This window comes from Carcharodon carcharias, chromosome 15, assembly GCF_017639515.1.
Source record: "Carcharodon carcharias isolate sCarCar2 chromosome 15, sCarCar2.pri, whole genome shotgun sequence".
NCBI classification, from domain to species: Eukaryota; Metazoa; Chordata; class Chondrichthyes; order Lamniformes; family Lamnidae; genus Carcharodon; species Carcharodon carcharias.
Genome location: NC_054481.1, coordinates 34,457,252 through 34,478,288, shown reverse-complemented (window position 1 = coordinate 34,478,288; position 21,037 = coordinate 34,457,252). Strand labels below are relative to the sequence as shown.

Genomic DNA, 21,037 nt, shown 5'->3' with positions numbered 1-21,037 from the left:
ATGATGTCCCACAAGACTGGTTCAAAAAAAGGAAATAAAGAAACTAACAGTAGGAGGTAGCTCTGTGAACATCCCCATTCTCAGCCATCATGGAGCCCAGCATGTGAGTGCAAGAATTGAGGTTTCTGTCTTTGCAAGTGTTTTCAGACAAACTTGCCAAATGGATAATTCAATTTGATTCAGGCATTAGGAAGCTCCTAAACGCACAAGCATAAGCTAAGTACTGATAACATCCTACCTACAGTGTTGAAGACCCGTGGACCAAACCAGCTGCCCCCTAGAGACGCTATTCCAGTTCATCTATATGCCAATGCTGAAGACTGCCTATGTCAAATTCAAAAATAGCACCTAGCCTACCAGCCACCTCCCTATCAGTAAAGTGACAGGAAGATTCATCAACAAATCTAATCAAACTGTAATTACTCAACAATGATCTGCATGGTTCCAGCAGGATCTACGTGGCTCAAGATCACATCAGACGTTTAGAAACAGGCAGAGGACATTCAGCACCTCTCAAGCCTATTCTGCCATTTTTTGAGATCATGGCTGATCTGTATCCTAGCCCCATTTACAGATTTTGGTTCTGTATTCCCTATCTTTGGTTGATTGTTGCTAGCCAATCTCGATTTTAAATTATTAATTAAGCTACTGCTCCACTGCTTTTTGTGCTTTGCTTCAAATCACCTCATAACTTTCTATATTTGAGGGAATACAAGCCCAGTCAATGTAATCGCTCCTCATAACCTAACCTTTTGAGCCCTGGTAACATCCTGATGAGTCTGCCCTGCATTCCTTCCAAGGCCAGTGAATAGTCAGAGCCCAACACAAATCCTTTCGGGACACAAGTCACTTTGTTCCAATTCAAGGACATACACACAATCTCCACTTTTACCATCTAACCAACCTCTAACTTAGTCAATAATTCACCATCAATTTCACGTATTGTGCTTTTTACTTAACAGTGTATTTATCAAATGCCTTCTGAAAGCCTGCATTAATTCCATCCTCATTTCTCTGTTGATTATTTTAATTACTTCCTCACAAATCTATTCACAAATCTATGTTAGCTTCCTCTAATCAGCTCACATTTCTCAAAGTGCTCAGTGATTACTGATTCCAATAACTTTCCCACAACAGATGCCAGACTAACAGGTCTACAATTTCTAATTCTTCTCCCGCTCTCTCATTTCTTAAATAATGAAGTTGTATTTGCAATTTTCCAATCTACAGAGCCAATTCCTGATTCATGAGAGCTTTTGAAGGTTATGGCTAAAGCATCTACAATTTCCTTACCAAAAGCCCAGATGAAATGTATCCCATGCTGCTAAAAGAAGCAAGGGAGGAAATAGTTGAAGCGTTGACCATCATTTTCCAATTCTCTCTGGCTACAGGTATGGTGCCAGAGGACTGCTAACATTGTTCTGTTGTTTAAAAAGGAAGAGATGTCCCAAGTAATTTTAGGCCAGTGGCAGTAAGCAAAAGGTTATGGTCGACTGGTGTTTTTGCAACTTTAACAGGGCTCCACAGAGCTTCATACTAAGTTTTGTGCTTTTCATAGTTTAAAGCAATGATTTAGAATTAAAAGAAGCGGGCATGATTAAGAAGTCTGCAGATGGTACAAAAATTGGTCGTTTGGTTGATATTGAGGAAGATATCAATGGACTGGCCAGGTGGGCTGAAAAGTGGCAAAAGGAATTCAATCCTGAGATGTGTGAGGTAATGCATTTGGAAAAAGCAAACAAGGCAAGGTAACACACAATAAAGGGTTGGATACTGAGAAGTGTAGAGGAACAGAGAGACCTTGGAGTGCATGTCCACAAATCACTGAAGGCAGCAGGGCAATAAACCCTTATTGCAGAGAAAAAAATATTGGATGTCAAAGTCTTATTAATCACATTGTTAAGGCTTAATGGCAGTTACATTATTAAACAGGTGATTTGTATTTGTACACCTATAAAAAGACGACAGCTGGGACACTGGTGTGTTGGAGTAGTGTTAACTGTGAACTAAGTCAATAAACTCTCTCCAGCAAACTGCTGTCTCTTAGTTTTAACTTCACCAACCAGCCTAGATCCAGTTAACATTGGATATGCACTTGAAGTGCCATAACAGATATCTATGCACCAAGAGCCTGAAAGTAGGACTAGGCTGGCAAAGACACAATGAGCCAAATGGCCTCTTTCTGTATGAAAATTTTCTATTTTCTTTGTTTCCTTTAAAACCCTGGATAGAAACTAGCCCAAGGCTGTGCAAATCTTTAGTGCCATTATTTTATCCAGTACCATTTTCTTACTGATCAATAATTCTTAATTCATTATTAGTTTCACTGGAATGTCAGGTAACGTATCCTTTCTCTCTCTCTCTACTATGAAGACTGACATAAGCAATTATTCAACAAGCCTGCCATTTCCTTACTTTTATTTGCAATATTACCAACATCTATTTTTAAAGGGTCAACATTATCCTTTTTCTTTGAATATATTGTAAAAACTTTGTATCAGTCTTTATATTCCTCAAGTACTTTATGTACTTTTTTTTTTACAGCTCTATATTCTTCTAATCTTCCTTTGCTGTTCTTTATATCCATCGCAGTCCCCTCGGTCTGCACATTCTTTGCACTGTAGTTTGTTTTTTCCTTTAGGGCTATGCAATCTCTCACCAATTTTGTCAACTATTTGGTCTGTTTTATTTGGTGTGTAGAATTTAATACCCCTTGTGGGGTATATGCTGATCCTGTATTCTTTATGAACACCTTCCATTTTTCATCTGCAGTTTTATCCGATAGCAGTTTTGTTGTCAGTGCCGTTCTCATCCTGTTAATGTTAGCCTTACCAAAATTACTAACTGTGTTCTGTTTCTCCTTTTCAAACCTAACACTTGAATTTGATTATGTTGTACAAAAGCAAAATACTACAGATGTTGGAAATGTGAAATTTAAATGCTGGGAATACTCAGCAGTGCAGACAGTTTCTGTACAGAGAAAAACCTTTCAGGTCCGCCACTTCCACCAGGCCTGGAAAACGTTTAAAGTTACAGAGGCTGGGGAGGGGTGGGAGGAGAGAAGGGGTTGGAAGGGAAGGAAAGAACAAAAGGAAATATCTCTGAGTGGAAGGCAGGAGAGACTAAATGATAAAAGTGATGGTGAAAAGGAATGGTAATGAGAATAAACAAAAAAAAATAAATGAGCATAACAGTCGTAAACGGCAACACCAGCACCATTCCTGACCGGCAGATGCTGCCTGAAAAAAGATGGGAGCAGCAGCTGTGATCTGTAGTTGTTGAACTTGATTGAGAGTCAAATGAAGGTTGTAAAGGGCTTAATCGAAAGGTGAGCTGCTGTTCCTCGAGCTTCCTCTGAGCTTCACTGGAACAGTAGCAGGCCGAGGACAGAGAGTTAAAGTGGCAAACGACTGGAAGCTCAGGGTCACAATGGCAACTGAATGAAGGTGATCAGCAAAATGACCACCAAAACTACGTTGATCTCCCCAGTGTGAAGGCCACATTGTCAGCACAGAATGCTTAACTGAAATACGTACATGTGAATCACTGCCTCATCTGGAAGGTATATTTCTGACCTTCAACGGTGGGAAGGGAGGTGGTGAAAGAGCAGGTGTTGCATCTCGAGAAGTGCTGTGGGAAGGGGAGCAGGTGTTGCAAGAGTGGACCAGGATGTCACAGAGGGAATGGTCCCTTTTTAAGGCTGAAAGGGGAAGGGGGGATATAATTGGTGGTGTCATCAGGCTAGAAGTGGCAGGAAATGACCCATTAAATGTTGAGGCTAGTGGGATGGAAGGTGAGGACCATGAAAAACTTGACATAATTCTGGGAGGGATGAGGACAGAAGGGTGGGAAATAAGTTGGGTACAGTTGAGGGCCCTGTCAACTTTGATGAAAATCTTCGGAAGAGAAAGACATATTGGAAACATTGGTATAGAACATGGCATCATCAAAACAGATACAACAGAGATGGAGAAGCTTGGAGAATTGGGATAGAATCCTTACAACAAGTGGCATGGTGATACAGTGCTATATTTACTTCTATTCAATTGCAGCCAAGTCCAATCTGCTCTTCCCCTGACATCTCTTACCCTCACTCCCCTACCTAAAACATACATGCATTCTAGCAGTTTGCACTAATAGCAATAAATTTCTTTCTCTGCCTAATTCTGAGGTCAAGTGTGGCATACCCACTAGTCATACTAGCCGAGGTAACCTAATCCAAGAGAAACCAGGGACCTTCATAGTTTGTATGAGTCAGCACTGCATCGTGCTTTAACACACAGCCATTGAGGGAGCCAAGCAACCACTTGTGAAACTGAACCAATTGTATTTTAGGAATTAAAAATACCGGAAATGTCTTTCAATTCATTTCAACACAATCACCCCTCTGATCGAAGTAAAATAATTTTCAAAAGAATTTTCTTCTTCACATAGTGAAGCCAAAGCATGAGTTTCTATCACAGATACTAATACTGAAAGTAAAGATGAAGGAGATGAAAGAGAGCCCCAATTTACAAGGACACCCGAAGATTGAGCAGTTTAATAAAGAGGGCTGCAATAAAAATCACAAGAACAGCAATATTGGAAATAAATGAATTTTACAGCTTTAATAAATAGATGAAGTATTTGATGGCTTTCAGAGACCCAAACTGCAAGGTTCTCGGGCACAATATGGATGGACCGGTAGGGTCCAAGTCCCAACCTTTGTCTGCTGGTCAGAAGTTATGGCCACAGTGAGTGTATTCCTAGCAGCCAACATTATTAAAGGACACTGAAGGAGGGGGAAGCTTCAAATCTGAAATGCTGGTTTTCCAAAAGCAATTGGTATTGTCAGGAAAACCACTTGCGGCAAAAGTGGCAGAATTTTCAATTGAAATTCCACTATCTCTTGCAACCAGTGCTGCTTACCTCTGCCTACCCACTTTAGGCACATGCACTAATGGCACCATGTGCCCGCCCACCAGCATTTGGACAGGGTTACCAGACCATATGTGAACAGTCACAAATTCCTTCTCTCTGCAAAGGCTACTCCATTAGGGTGTCTGGGCCATTGTTTATGTGATCCCTTTTGAGTTTGGTCGAAGGGTCATGAGGACTCGAAACGTCAACTCTTTTCTTCTCCGCCGATGCTGCCAGACCTCACACTTATCCATGTTATACTGCACCTGCCATGTATTTGCCTACTCACTCAACCTATCTAATCTAACACTATCCTTAACTTCTCCAGAAAACCACAGGCAGACCTTTTTTGCTGTTTTATTTTAAATGGAGTATATATTTGTTGAAAATGGTGAATCAGTTCTTTAAATGTTTCCCTTATTTACCGCCATACCTTTTAGTCTACTTACCCAATCAACTATAGCCAGCTCTTCCCTCATACCTTTGAAATTGGATTCATTTAAGTTTAATATTCTTGTTCTTTACAAGTCTGTTGCTCTCAAATTTAATATGGAATTCACCTTAATTTTGAACTACTAGATCTAAAAGAGTTTTATTCCAGGAAACTCTTGCGAAAGCATTCTACAAACTCATCTTCCACGCTACCATTGCCATTTGATTTGCTCAGTTATTATAATGGTTGAAGTCCCCCACAGTTAGTTCATTCCCTTTGTTACACGCTTTAATTATTGCTTGCTTAAGACCAGTGTCCAACAATACAACTATGTTAGAGGGCCTATAAACTACTTCCACCAGCGAACCCTGAGCCTATAACCACTAATTTTTTTTTGTAACAGTGCACATAATAACTATTTTGAAAATAAGATTACCTATCAAAAGAGATGGCTGATACCAGTCCTCAAGATATCAGTAATTTACTAATTCTGCTATACCTACAGGCTATCAATCAATTAGCCAACTATTCAATCTAGGTTTAGACAACAGCACCCTTATGCAATGGTTTTTTTTTGACTCTTGATCATATTTGTTTACCTTACCCTCATGATATCATTCCATATAAACATGCTGTAGACTCTAACAACTTACTCCGAAATGTGAACAAAAATCTCCGGTCCTCCATCTGCAGGGATGATAAATCCATGACCTTTTGAACGGGAAAAGCACTTACAGGTTCCTTTGAAGACCGGACCTTCTGCTGCCCGAGCAGTTCTGTAACAGAATAATAGGAATGACATTAGCTCCTAAACTAAATACAGTCATTTACAGCACTGGAGGAAGCAATTCAGCCCATTGCGTCCATGTTGGCTCCAGGCAGAGCAATCCAGACAATCTCACCCAGTCCCTGCAGCCCAGCAATTTTATTTCCTTCAAGTGCCCATCCAATTTCCTTTTGACATCATTGATTGTTTCCACATCCGTGGTGGATCCATAGGCAGCGAGTCCCAGGTCATTACTGTTCGCTGCATAAAGAAGTTCTTCCTGACATTCCTACTGTATTTTTTGTCCAAAATCTTCAATCCTTGTCCTTCCACAATCAGCCAATAGGAAGAGTTTTTCCTTGTCCACCTTATCTAAGCCTGTCACAATCTTGGACAACTCTGTCAAATCTCCCCTCAATCACCTTTGCTCCAAGGAGAACCCCAGCCTTTCCAACCTAACCTTCGAACTAAACCCCACCCCCCCAACCTCGGAATCATTCTGGTAAATCTCCTTTACTGAGTATATGAGAGCATCACATTGATATGACACAGAAATCATGCTTCCATCATGTATAATTACAGTGGACTGCTACATAATTTTGCGAATTCACTTTGTCACATTTCCACCAGTTCCAACTTTGTAGCAGAAAGATAACAGCACTGCACTGACAAACTCAGATCAGACTTCACAACATAAACATTCACCAAAATAGTCAATTGTGAGGCTGCAGGACATTTGCATAAACCTAACACAAAGGAGCATTTGATATACATCTAATACGTAAAACACAAAGCTTACCGCTGAGGGTTAGGATTCAATATCAGATGGAATCTGAAGGGTAGGACAAGAACTACATGAGTGTACAGCACAAAAACTGGCTATTTGGCTCAACTGGCCCATGTCAGCATTTATGCTCTACAAAAGCCTCCTCCCATTTTACTTCATTTCACCCTATTGCCACATTCTTCTATTCATTCCTCTCTCATGTACCTGTCTAGATTCTCCTTAAATGTATGGATGGCAATTGCCTCAATCACTCTTACATATGATAGCAAGTTCCAATTTCTAACCACTCTTTGGCTGAAGAAGTTTTCCCTGAGTATCTTAAATTTATGTCTCCTAGTCTTGGTCTCACCCACAAGTTGAAATATCTTGAAGGGTTGAATAGGTTGGGCCTATACCCATTGGATTTTAGAAAAATGAGAAGTGATCTTATCATGTAGGATCTTGAGGAGACTGGATAGGTTTACCAGGAATATGTTTCCTCTTGTAAGAGAAACTAGAACTCAGGGACATAGTTTAAGAATAAGCGGTCTCCCTTTTAAGACAGAGATGAGGGAATTTCTTTCTCAGAGGGTCATTAGAGAGTAGAATTCTCTTCCCTAGAAAGTAGTGGTGCCTTAAATCTATTTCAGACCGAATTGTGAACAGATTTTTGTTAGACAAGGGAGTCAAGCGTTATGGGAGGGCAGACAGGAAAGTGGATTTGAAACCAGAACCACATCAGCCATGAACTTAATGAATAGTGGAGCAGGTTTGAAGGGCCGAATGGCCTACTCCTGCTCCTAAGTCCTATATTCCTATGTTTTACCCAAACAAACTTCTTACCAATTTGAAACCATAGGGGATATAGTTTCGAATGCTCTTCAACTGAAACATTCAGTCACAAGATATGTTAAGAATGTTTCAAAACTTACCAAAGCTCATCTGCATCCACCTTAACTTGCATCAGGTCGCATTTACCCTTTGTCCCTGTGCTTGCCGATATACACAGGCTCTGTCTGGCAACGCATCAGTTTTAAATTCTTAATCCTTCCATGGCCTAGCTGCTAGTCAGCGCTGCAACCTTGTCCAGTTGTACAACACACAGAGATCTCTGCACTACTCCAATTCTGGCCTCCTCCATGACTTTCCTTGGGTCAGCTATGATCTGACAGAATGATAGAGAAGGCTTCAGGGGCTCCAGTGTGATGGACATGTAGGCCGTACGTTCAAAGACTGGTGGATTGCATCAAACAGCACATTCTTCCGGCTGTTTGCAACATGCAGAGCACGGACCGTACTTAACCAGCTTGTGCATAGAACGTAGTGTACAACCAATTCCACAATTAGACAGCATTTACTGAACAATCTCGAGGGTGCTAAGAATGTCACTAGACAAATTAAGATCATCAGTTGGGCTCACAGCGTGGCTCACTTATGCTTGTTGAACCTACATATGGAGGACCCTGTCCTCTGCAAGCAGAAAGAACATGTCCAGGCGTTGTGCCTTTTTCAATTTATCAGAAGCATGGGGACAACTGTTCCTTGGTGTTCCCCATGGCGACACCTCAACTAATCAGAGTCAACTTGCCTTTCCTAAATCTAAGGAAAAGCCTGGGGAAGAACTGTTCCCTAGTGTATTCTCCATGACAATGCCTTGACCAGAGTTCACCTGCCAACGAATCAGCACTCTTTTCTCATGCAGTATAAATTTTTGGTCTATTCCAAATTTGGTATCCTTGCAAGTGTCCTGATCAGTACAAGATATAAAGTTTCAATGACATGTCTCTTTTTTATCAGCAATAATTCTGCTATTGTTTCATTGCTAGTTTCACAGTTGCATAAAATCGACTGACGTCACTGTCACTGTTCACTTTTACAGCCTAATTACCACAGCCCATAAACCACTGTCAATCAGCATCAGGTATCAAACACAATAAATTCTGTGTATATGCCCCAATTTCAAACTGGACCAACCAGGGACTGTAACCATCTCAGCAAATTACTGTCAACACTCTGGCCATGACCTTGTCTTAAAATTTAGCTAGAGACCTTAAAAACTGTAATCCATCTCACTTCCTCTATCAGCCTCTGCTCAACCTGTACACACTCTCAGTTCTCACAGCTGTCGGCCCAGTGAAGTGTGCTCAGCCGAGTTCTCCCCCACCCCAAATTTCCACAGATAGAACCAGCTGCAGCTTGTGTTGTACATGCTGCTTTTGGAGCTGGAAGTCACCAAAATGTGAGATGCCCTTCTTATGTCTGCAAGTCAGCTAGTTCATTGGCCACTCCTTACATCACTCATTGCTCTAATCCCTTAACATGATGTGCAAATAGCATCACTTTAGAATACCACCAATGATCTGTGGCATTACTCATAAATGGCCTGTGTCTGCACCATTGCTGTTGTGTTAACTGGTCACCTGACCTTTCTGTTATGTCCACTGCTCATGAATTCCCTGGCAGACTAGTGGTGCAAATGAGAGGCTCCAAAGCTGGGGGTGTTACAGTGAGATTGTCAGCAGCATATGAGGAGAGTCGTTGGGGGTGGGGGGGGTGGGGGGCTTGTTTTATCATCTATGAAATTATATTTACCATTGAACCTGCTTGTAAGGTTTAACAAGCATGAGTTGAAATCGATAAAACACTTAATACAGTGAAGCAAAGCAGGAAGATTCTAGGTTTTACGTGCAGATTTCTCGACTCTGACATTTGTCAATCTGGGAGCTGGTTCTGGTGCCTAAGCAAGATCTTAACAGCAAGCAACAGATTCCAAATCGTAAACAGAAAGTTAGCATGTCTCAATATATATTTAAGTAGCACATCCAACCTATGATCTGCATTAGCTGCACCATCGGATTATTTATTTCCTCCCTAATGTACAGGTAAGTTTTTCCCAACTTCATTATACAACATAAATCTCATCATATTTGTCTGTCTTGGAAAAGTTATATTATTGATGGGATAGAATTAATCCTGGGCACAGTAATCGCTGATATGTGACTTTAACTATATGAAACCAAGTACGGTTAACATTTATGAAAAGGGATGTGGTCTTTAAAAAATTTGATCAGTTCTTTACAACATCAAGTTAAAGCTGCTGTAACACCAGATCTGTAATCTATCGAACCAAAGCAGACAACTGGCTGTATAAAATCATATTGCCAACAGCAGTTTAGTAATGCAGGGTACCATCCTTAAATGCGCTGTTCAGGAAAGAGAGAGAGAAACAGAAAGCAGTAACTAATTCTGCATGTGCCAGCAGATGAGGTAGAGGTTGCACTGCAAGGCATCCATTTTGGTTTATTTCTCTTTGAATGCTAGCTACAACATTGCTGATTAAAACACTGATCTCAAACTGCAAAGCAAGTTTATAATGCTTAACCAATTGTGATTTGTGTACATATAAGATAACATTTTTTAAAAAAGATTTTGACCTTCTTCAGCCTAAGAGTAATTTACAGAGCAACAGTGTACTAAAAGAACAATGCAGTTGTTTACATTTAGGAAATTTATTTATGGGCATTTAACACTATCAATCCACTTCCTTGCAAGCTGAACTCACCTTGAAAGCTGTGACCACATTGCGGATTTTCACTTGATCTGTTCCAAAAATTCTTAACTCCTTCAGGTATATATGTATGATTCTATAAATGATGTTTCTAATATTCAGGTTATGTTGCATTTGTGGTATTTAACTTCATATTTCTTTTGAATTTTATTGATTTTACTTTCAAAACAGATTGCTAAATTGGATAAGTAAACAGAATTGAAACCTGCTAGTGACATTTAAGTGGGCATTTGTAGCAAAGTCAGTTTTTGTGTGTGGGTTAATTTGAAATTTGAATCCTCTTATTGTCTATATTGTTGCTTGGAAGGTCCTGGTCATTAACATTGACAAGCAAACACCTTTCAGTTGCATAGTAATGGTACCTTGCTGTTCATGTTTACTGTCTTAAGTAAATGTTATGTTAGCTGAGAAAATAAAATCCTCTTATTCTATGCAAAAATATTGATTCTTAGTAAGAGGGGACAGGCATTGGGTGTAAATCTCTGAAAAATGGGACACAGCAAAGAAAGTTTGGGAATCTCTAATCTAGACAGGTCTAATGGCCAATTAGGGGCTAGTCATTAATTGGTTTTTGATGTTTGTCTATTTGGCAGATATTTCCTTTCTGCTCTGTGTTTATTTAATAGTCTCTCTAGTTGCTTCGAAGTCAGGAGGAAACAAATGGATTTCTCTCTCTCTTTCTGTACATTTAATGATTACACAAATGTGCTTTGATGTCTTATTAAAAATGTGGCATCCAAACAGGAGATGAAAACTTTTGTGAAAATGTATTGCTTCAGGAAAAGATGGAGAATCATTTGCCTAGGTCAATTCGCAAATGATCCAGCACAAAGATTCCTTTCAACATGAAAATGGCTTTATGATTTAACAGTTAATTTCATTAGGTGGTCAGTTTGTGTCAATTAGAGCCATAGAGACCAGGAAGACCCTATGTAATCATCAAGTCAGTGGTGGTAGGTGAAATATAATTGATTCCAATCAGTGAGCTTGAAGTAGAGAGGAAGGAGAAAGTGAAAATAAATATCAGCCTGACTCCTACTCCTGTTCCCCATCTAGTGGCTCATGGAAAATTGTTGTCAGACATGATTCATGTTAGCTCCGCTGTTTTGAAACGTCTAGAAAGAACGATAAAACTTAGGCATTGGATTCAGCCATAACAGTCATGGATAACTGCCACAGAAGACTGACTGCACCCAAAGAATTGAGATCCAATGACATAGGAAAGTTACTTTTTAATCCAGAGCCATCCACCAACTAATATGAAACAAGATCTCACCAGTTCCAGCATGTTCTACACACTTTGATGGGGAAGATTATAGCTTATTTGTGAAAAACATTCAAAACATTGCCATTAGTGGCACAATCTCTCAAACTTGAAGATTAAATGTTCTCTCAAGTTACTGTTAAATCTGTGCAGTAACATTCAGCATCCAAACAACAAAATGATAATGTTATTTAGTATTACTTGTTAATATACATTCTTGCAACAAATTTAAAAGTAAGGCTTGCACAAAGATGTAACCAGACACCCAAGAGACAGACAACAAAAGGTGACTCCCACACAGGAATAGCAAACTCATCCCAATCAAACTATATTTTACAAACTCATTCCAAAACATTGTTGAAGCGTCGAACACAAAAGCCTGAACTATGTTATCCTCTCAATTATTCATTTTAGAAATTTCTATCAGAAAGCTACACACTCTTAAACACTCCAAAAATAGATCAAAGCTCAAACAATTTATAAATTATTTATTTCCTTGGAATTTTTTTTTTTTAAATTCAGTTTTGCTTTGACCTGAATGGTTTGGTATTTTTCAGTAGTGATCCTGGTATGAACAGTGATTTGGACACAACAGTGAGATTAGCGCTGTGGTTTTACTATGTGGGCACATTTGAAGGTTAAGAAAAATATGAAAAAGTCCCTTGCATACTGCAATAACTGATAAATGACAAGCTCCTCACTAACTAGATGTTAACATTAATAATTTATAATTAAGCCTTTAATATCTGATAACAACATGCAAATGTTAAGTAATGGTATCTATTTGATTTACAATTCATTTAACCTCCATGAGTCATGCCAACAAGTACGATTAAAGCATTTATATTACTGCTTCCACAACCAAATCTACTGATATTCCTTCAATAGGTGAGTACTAGGCAGCGGCTTCAGACACAATGAAGGCAAATCCAGCCCTGTCAGCCTGGCAAAGACATCCTCAATGACACCTGGAATAAGCCGCCAAAGCTGGAAGAGCTGTTTCAGGGACAAGTAACGCAACGGCCTGACAAGATAGCTGTTGAGCCTGCAGTCCATGTTGCATATTCTTGAAGAAAGCACAGGAGCTGGCAATAACACTACTAACCAAACTGGCTAAGTACTAAGTCTTTGCTGCCACACTGAACATGTAGCAGAAAGTCAGAGAACCAATGCTAGGGAATAACCCATTTGACCTTGTTCTCACCCAAGTACTTGTCACAGATGTATCTGTTCAAGTCAGGATTGGTAGAAGCGACCACGGCACAGTCCTTGTGGAGACCAAATCCTATCACAGTAAGAACACTGTCCATTGTGTTGTACACCACTACCACTGCATTAAATGGGTCAGGTTAAGAACATAGCCAGCAGCTGAAGCCTGAGAATCCATATGGATCATCAGCAGCAGCAGACATGCAATCCACCACAACCATGTCCATTATAACCCTCACTCTTTTTACTTATATGTTCACACAATGTGGGCATGGACAACTTGATTATCTGAGAAATTGTGAATGGAACTGAGTGTTGTGCAATCATCAGCTGACTCCAGGGGCTGAATTTTTGTGCGGAAGTAAGTGGGAACCCGATCAGCGCCCCCGATCAGGTCCGCGCCACAACTTTACGTGGGCAGCCCAATTAAGGCCCGCCCAGTGTGATGCTCGCCCGGAAGCGGTGAGGGCTCCCTAAGTGCACAGGGGGATTCCCTGAGTCAGGGCCTGCGCTCTTTTGCGCTTTAGGGAGATCAGTTTAAGGAAAAAAAAACTTTTAAAACATGTCCCCTCATGTGACAGTGTCACACGAGCCGGGACATGTCAATGAATTTTTAAAATAATTTTTATTGAATTTTAACACTTCAAGAAACCTCATCCCACCTGTGGATGAGGTTTCATGAAAAGTGCGAAGGCCACCTGGGCTCTTCACCTGCCCACCAACCTTAAGGTTGGACGGGGAACTCATTTAACTGTTTTAGTTAGCTTTTAAACAGGCCTTAACAGTTTGGCAAGCGCGCAACCGAGTCGGCTGCATGCCCACCGAACTGAAAACCTAAATGATGCACGGTGACATCGGGACATCACCGCGTCATTTTACGCATCGGCAAGTGGGCCCTGCCCCCGTTCGCCGACCGGGAAATTCTTCCTCAGGTATCTGTGAGGATTCTGACCTTATGGTGGAGGGAAGGTCGTTGATGAAGCAGCTGAAGATGGTTGGGCCTAGGACACAACTGTGAGGAACTCCTGTAGCAACCTCCTGGGGCTGAGATGATTTGCCTCCAAAAACTACAACCATCTTCCTTCATGCCTCGTATGACTACACAGGACTGCAAAGCTTTGATCTAAATTGTTGGTTGTGGGATTACGTGGCTCTGTCGATAGGACTGCATGCCTGCTAGACAGCAGAAACAGTAGACCGTGTTGTAACTTCAGCAGGTTGACACCTCATTTTCCATTATGTTGCTGGCTAGTCCACCATTTGTTGCCCCTCCCTAATTGCCCTTGAAAAGGTAGTGGTGGGCCACCTTCCTGAACTGCTGCCGACCACGTGGTGTAGATACACCCACAGTGCTGTCAGGGAGGGAGTTCCAGAACCTTGACCTAGCGACAGTGAAGGAACAGCGATATATTTCCTGGTCAGGACGGTGTGTGGCTTGGAAGGGAACTTGCAGTCGGTGATGTTCCCATGCATCTGCTGCTCTTGTCCTTCTGAATGGTAGAGGTCACAGGTTTAGAAGGTGTTGTCAAATGAGCCTTATAGTGAGTTCCTCCATCACAAACAAGCCAAGGCAAAAACAGTGCAGAAGAGTTTCCAGGAGCAGCACCAGACAGCTGAAAATGAGGTACCAACATACTGAAGTTACAACACGATCTACTGTTTCTGCTGTCTAGCAAGCATACTTTTTATTCAATAAATTGAAATTAAATTCCTCAGTAACCATTGTGGGATTTGAACTCATGTCCCAGAATCATTAGTTCAGGCCTCTTGAATTATTAGTCATAAGAAATAGGAGCCAACTCGGCCCATCGAAACTGTTCCACCATTCAATAAGAACATGGCTGATCTGGCTGTGGCCTTGAATCAACTTTCCTGCCTACGCCCCATGACCTCTGACTCCCCTCTCAGTCAAAAATCTGTCTAACTCAGCCTTGAATATATTCAATGGCCCCCAGCCTCCACTGTCCTATGGGGTAGAGAATTACAAAGACTAATAACCCTCTCAGAAAAGAAACTTCCCATCTCTATCTGAAATAGGAGACCCTGTTAACACGGTACGGTGCTACCATACCCTTTAGTCTATTTCACGTTTAATGTAATAGCTGGCATTGCTAAAGCATCCTTTAGCATTAAAAAAACCCCATGGCTCATCGATGAAACCTCAAGACAAAAATGGATGCAAAACAAAAGCAATATTAGGCTGGAGGAACAAAAGCTCGATTTAAAAAAAGAGGTGGCTTTTAAGAAGTGCATTAAAAGAGGAAAATGTGGTGCTGAGGCAAAGGAGCTTAGTGAGGAAATTCCAGAGTAAGGGGCCTTAGACAGCTAGAGGAACAGCTGTGAAGGTGAGGGGAAGGAAGGAAGTGTGTGCAATGTAAACATGAGTTAGAGGTGGAGGAATAGATCAGGGACATTGCAGGGCTTTACTTTAAAAATTCTTCACAGGAAATGGGCATTATTGGCTCAGCCAACAGTTATTACGCATCCTTAATTGCCCTCAAGAAGGTGGTGGTGCACCACCTTCTTGAACTGCTGCAGTCCATGTGCTGTAGAATCAACCACAATGCTATTAGGAATGGGGTTACTGGATTTTGACCCAGCAACAGTGATACAATTCCAAGTCAGGATGGTGCGAGGGTTGGAAGGAGACTTGCAGATGGTGGTGCTTCCATGTGTCTGCTGCCCTTGTCCTTCTAGAGTCAGAGTCATTTACAGCATAGAAGGAGGCCATTCGGCCATGCCAGCTTCCTACAGAACAATCCAGTCAGTCCCTGTAGCCCTGCAAGTTTATTTCCTTCAAGTACCCATCCAATTGACTTTTGACATCTGTCATGAAGAAATATTAATATATATAATGTTTTGGAAACTATTTGAAATTGGACTTGTAGTGGGGTCTGTGCCTGTGGGTGTGTGTGTGTGTGTGTTAATTGGATTAAAGCCAGCTAGGCTAGGTGCTTTGATGTATAGTAGTTTTGAAATGTTAAACAGCAAGGTAAAGGGACATTTGCATTTTGTTGAATAAACCATTCGAAGACTGGCGGTGGAATCTAGCACCTAGATAAAAGGCACCAAGCAATATGTTTATATTACTCATAAAATTAGTACTACGAAAGGGGTTTTATCGTTAAAAGAGGTGGACTTCAAATAGCCTGGTGATACAATGATAATTTGTATTCAAAGGGAAGGCTAGGTATATACTGAAGAGTTTTGTGTGTGGAAATCAGAAGCATGTAATATCTAAGCCTGTAAGACTACCACCATGTCTGCGAAGGAACAAATTGAAAGCAACATCATTTGAATTCATAAGATAAAATGTGCTTTGCCTGGTGTCTGTTTAAGTCTATGGGTTATTGTTGCCTTGGGGAAGATTACCTTGGGGAGTGATTAATTTGAGGATTTGTTTAAAAGTTATTATGGTATTATTTTGTAGGCATGTGCATGTGTTTAAATTTGTTAAATTAATAAATGTTTAATTTAGTTTATATAAAAAACCTCTGGAGGCCTGGTGGTTTCATTTCTGAATTCAGAGCTGCATCCCAAACATACCAATTGAAAATATAGGTAATGACAGTTATTTAAAGTTTCCCTCTGGGACTTTAACTCAGCCTTTACAAACTGCTGTGCCATAACATATCATTGATCGTTTCCACATCCACCACCCGCGTTGGCAACGAGACCCTGATCATTACCACTCGCTGCGTTAAAAAAATTCTTCCTCACACTCCCCCCTGCATCCCTTGCCCAAAGCCTTAACTTTGTGCCCCCAAGTCCCTGTACTATCAGCCAATGGTAAGAGTTTTTCCTCGTTCACCTTATCTAAGCCCATTATTATCTTGGACACCTTTATCATATCTCCCCTCAATTTCCTTGGCTCCAAGGAGAACAATGCCAGCCTTTCCAACCTAACCTTGTAAGTAAACCCCCCACCCCTCCCTGGAATCGTAAATCTCCTCTGCATCCTCACAAGGGCCTTCACATCTTTCCTACCCAAGATCACATTTGCTTTGCTAGCCATTCTCTCAATATGTCCTGCCACCTTCAAAGATCGATACACATGCACCCTGAGGTGCCTCTGTTCCTGCACATTCTTTAAAATTGTCCTATTAAGTCTATATTGCCTCTCCCCATCCCTTCTTCCAAAATGCATCACCTCAACTTCTCTGTATTAAATTCCTTCTGCCATTTGTCTGCCCATTATGCTAGCCTATGTCCTGTTGAAGACAATTTGCATCATCCTTAATGTTTGCCACTTCTCCAACTTTGGCATAATTGGCAAATTTTGAAATTTAGCTTTGTATTTCAAGATCCAAGTCATTTATTTATAGCAAAAAAAGCAGTGACCGTAGCACGGTCCCTCGGATGGTAGAGGTCATGGGTTTGGAAGGTGCTGTCAAAAGAGCCTTGGCGAGTTGCTGCAATGCCTATTGTAGATGCCAAGGCCATACAGGTTTAAACATGAGGATGAGAACTTTAAATAGGAGACGTCAGGGAACATGGAACCAATGTAGGTTAGTGAAGATGGTGTGACGGATTAGCAGGCAATGGTACAATATCGAAGATGAGCAGCAGATCCTAGGATGAACTATAGTTCACAGAACATGGAGTGTAGGTGGACAGCCAGGGCAGCATTGAAATAATGGGGGTAAGAAAAGGCATGGATGACAGTTGCAGTAGCAAAGCGGAGGCAATGACATTGTGGTATTGTCGCTGGACTGGTAATTCAGAAACCCAGGATAATAATCTGGGGACCCAGTTCAAAACCCATCACGGCAGATAGTGGAGTTTCAATTCAATAAAATTCCGGAATTAAAAGCCTAATGATGACCATTGTCGATTGTTGTAAATACCCATCTGGTTCACTAATGCCCTTTAGGGAAGGAAATCTGCTGTCTTTAGGTGGTCTGGTCCCACAGCAATGTGATTGACTCTTAAATGGCCTAGCATGCCACTCAGACTGCCATAAAGTCTCAAAAAAAGAATGAAACCAGACGGACCACCCAGCATCAACCTAGGCACCGGAAACGACAACAGCAAACTCAGCCCTGTCGACCCTGCAAAGTCCTCCTTACTAAGATCCAGGGGCTAGTACCAAAATTGGGAGAGCTGTCTCACAGGTTAGTCAAGCAACAGCCTAACATAGTCATAATCATGGAACCATCCTTACAGGTAATGTCCCAGACACCAGCATTGCCATCCCTGGGTGTGCCTTGTCCCATCAGCAGGACAGGCCCAGCAGAAGTGGCTGCACAATGGTATAGAGTCGTGAGGGAGTTGCCCTGGGAGTCCTTAGCATCGACTCCGGACACCATGAAGTCTCATGGCATCCAGTCAAACATGGGCAAGGAAACCTCATGCTGATTACCATGTACCACCCTCCCTCAGCTGATGAATCAGTGCCCCTCCATGTTGAACACCACTTGGAGGAAGCACTGAGGGCAATCAGGGCTCAGGATATACTCTGGATGGGGGTCTTCAATGTCCATCACCAAGAGTGGCTCGGTAGCACCACTACTGACTGAGCTGGCCAAGTCCTAAAAGACATAGCTGCTAGACTGGGCCTGCAGCAGTGTCATGAAGAGATATTAATGTCTATAGTATTATTGGAAATTATTTTTTAAAATAGAGTTTAGTGGTGTCTGTGTCTATGTTCATGCATCTAAATTAGATTAAAGCCAGCTGGTCTAGAGACTTTGATGTATAGAAAGAAGTATGTTTAAAATGGTAATTAGATAAACATGGGGAAATTGAGAAACATAGGTGTCAACGGGGAAATGTGTATTTTTAATAAGCCGTTCAAAAGAATGGGTGAAATCTTGCACCTAGCTAGACAATGCCAAGCAATTTGTTTCTTTTAAGCTTTCTAATAAAATTGGTAAAATGGAAGGATGTTATTGTAAGAAGAGGTAAAATTAAAAGCATAGTGATACAATGGAACATTTACATTCAAAGAGAAAGATATGTATAAAGGAGAAAGGAGATTGTGTGTAAGACAGAAGCATTTTAAGATCCAACAAGTGTAAGAAGCCTCAAGCTGCTGTCTGCAAGGACCCAGAGCTGAAAGAAACTCATTTTGAATGAGACTGTCCAGGGTGTGCTTTGCCAGGTGTCTGTTTAAATCTATGGGATTTACTGTTGCTTTACCAGGGGTCTAACTGAGAGTCAGGTTAATTAGGGGATTTTTGTACTTACTTTAGTAGTAATTTTGTAGACATATGTATGTGTTTACAATTTTTCTTGTATTAATAAAAGTTTAATTTAGTTTTATAAAAAACCTCGAGACTCGGTGGTCTTATTAGTACTGAATTCAAAGTCTGCACCTCAATACATACAAATTGCAAAAATGGATTATGACAGTTGTTTCAAGTTTCTCTTTGGGATTTGAGCAACTTAGCCTTTACCATCAGCTGTTTCATAATAGGCAAGTGATGAGGGGACCAACAAGAAGGAAAAACATACTTCACCTCATCATCACCAACCTGCCCGCCGCAGATGCATCCGTCCATAACAGTATCATTAGGAGTGACCACCGCATAGTCATTGTGGAGATGCAGTCCCGCCTTCACACTGAGGATACCCTCCAATGTGTTGTGTGACACTACCACCAGATAGATTTCGAACAGATCTAGCAACTCAAGACTGGGCATCCATGAGGTGCTGTGGGCCATCAGCAGCAGCAGAAATGTACTTGAACACAATCTGTAACCTCATGGCCCGGCATATCCCCCAATCTACAATTACCATCAAGCCAGGGGATTAACCCCAGTTCAATGAAGAGTGCAGGAGGACATGCCAGGAGCAGCACCAGGCATACCTAAAAATGAGGTGTCAACCTAGTGAAGCTATAACACAGGACTACTTGTGTGCCAAACAGCATAAGCAGCAAGTGATAGACAGAGCTAAGGTATCCCACAACCAACTGATCAGATCTAAGCTCTGCAGTCCTGCTACATCCAGCCATGAATGGTGGTGTTCAATTAAATAACTCACTAGAGGAGGAGGCTCCACAAATAGCACTGTCCTCAATGATGGGGGAAATCACAGTACATCAATGCAAATGATAAGGCTGAAGCATTTGCTACAATCTTTACCCAGAAGTGCCGAGTGGATGGTCCATCTCGGCCTCCTCCAAAGAACTCCAGCACCACAGATACCAGTCTTCAGCTAATTTAATTCAGTCCACGGCTGAAGTCTCTGGATAGTGTAAAGGCAATGGGCCCTGACAATATTTCAATAATAGCACTGAAGACTTGAGCTCCAGAACTTGCCACAGCCCTAGACAAGCTGTCCTAGTACAGTTACAACACTGGTATCTACCCGGGAACATGGAAAATTGGGCAGGTATGTCCTGTACACAAAAAACAGGACAAATCCAATCCAGCCAATTACTGCCCCATCAGTCTACTCTCAATCATCAGTAAATTAATGGAAGGGGTCATCAACAGTGCTATCAAGCGACACTTGCTTAGCAATAACCTGTTCACTGATGCCCAGTTTGGGTTCTGCCAGGGCCACTCAGTTCTTAACCTCATTACAGCCTTGAGTCAAACATGCACAAAAGAGCTGTACTCCCGAGGTGACATGAGAGTGACCACCCTTGACATCAAGACTGCACCTGACCAAGTGTGGCATCAAGGAGCCCTAGCAAAACTGGAGGCAATGGGAACCTCTCCACTGTTTGCAGTCATACGAAGCACAAAGGAAGATATTTGTGGTTGTTGGAGGTCAGTCATCTCAGTCCCAGGACATCACTGCAGGAGTTCCTCAGGGTAATACCTCTGCCCAACCATCTTCAGCTGCTTCATCAACAACCTTCCTTCCATCATAAAGGTCAGAAATGGAGATGTTCGCCAATGATTGCACAATGTTCAGCACCATTGGTGACTCTGCAGATACTGAAGCAGTCCATGTCCAAATGCAGCAAGACCTGGACAATGTCCAGACTTGGGCTGACAAGTACCAAGAAACATTCGCGCCACACAAGTGCCAGGCAATGACCATCCCCAACAAGAGAGAATCTAACCATCGCCCCTTGATGTTCAATGGCATTACCATCACTGAATCCCCAATATCAACACCCTGGGGGTGACCATTGACCAGAAACTGAACTGGATTAGCCATATAAATACAGTGGC

General features: G+C 41.5%; 1 protein-coding gene across 1 annotated transcript in view; it reads right to left on the bottom strand.

Annotated features, from left to right (window-relative positions):
• carhsp1 (calcium regulated heat stable protein 1) overlaps window positions 1-21,037 on the bottom strand; it is a 91,954-nt gene that overhangs the window by 10,632 nt on the left and 60,285 nt on the right. Inside the window, exon 3 of the mRNA XM_041205928.1 lies at window positions 5,986-6,108. Within this exon, the coding sequence (XP_041061862.1) occupies window positions 5,986-6,108 (123 nt within the window). The remainder of the gene's footprint in view (window positions 1-5,985; window positions 6,109-21,037) is intronic.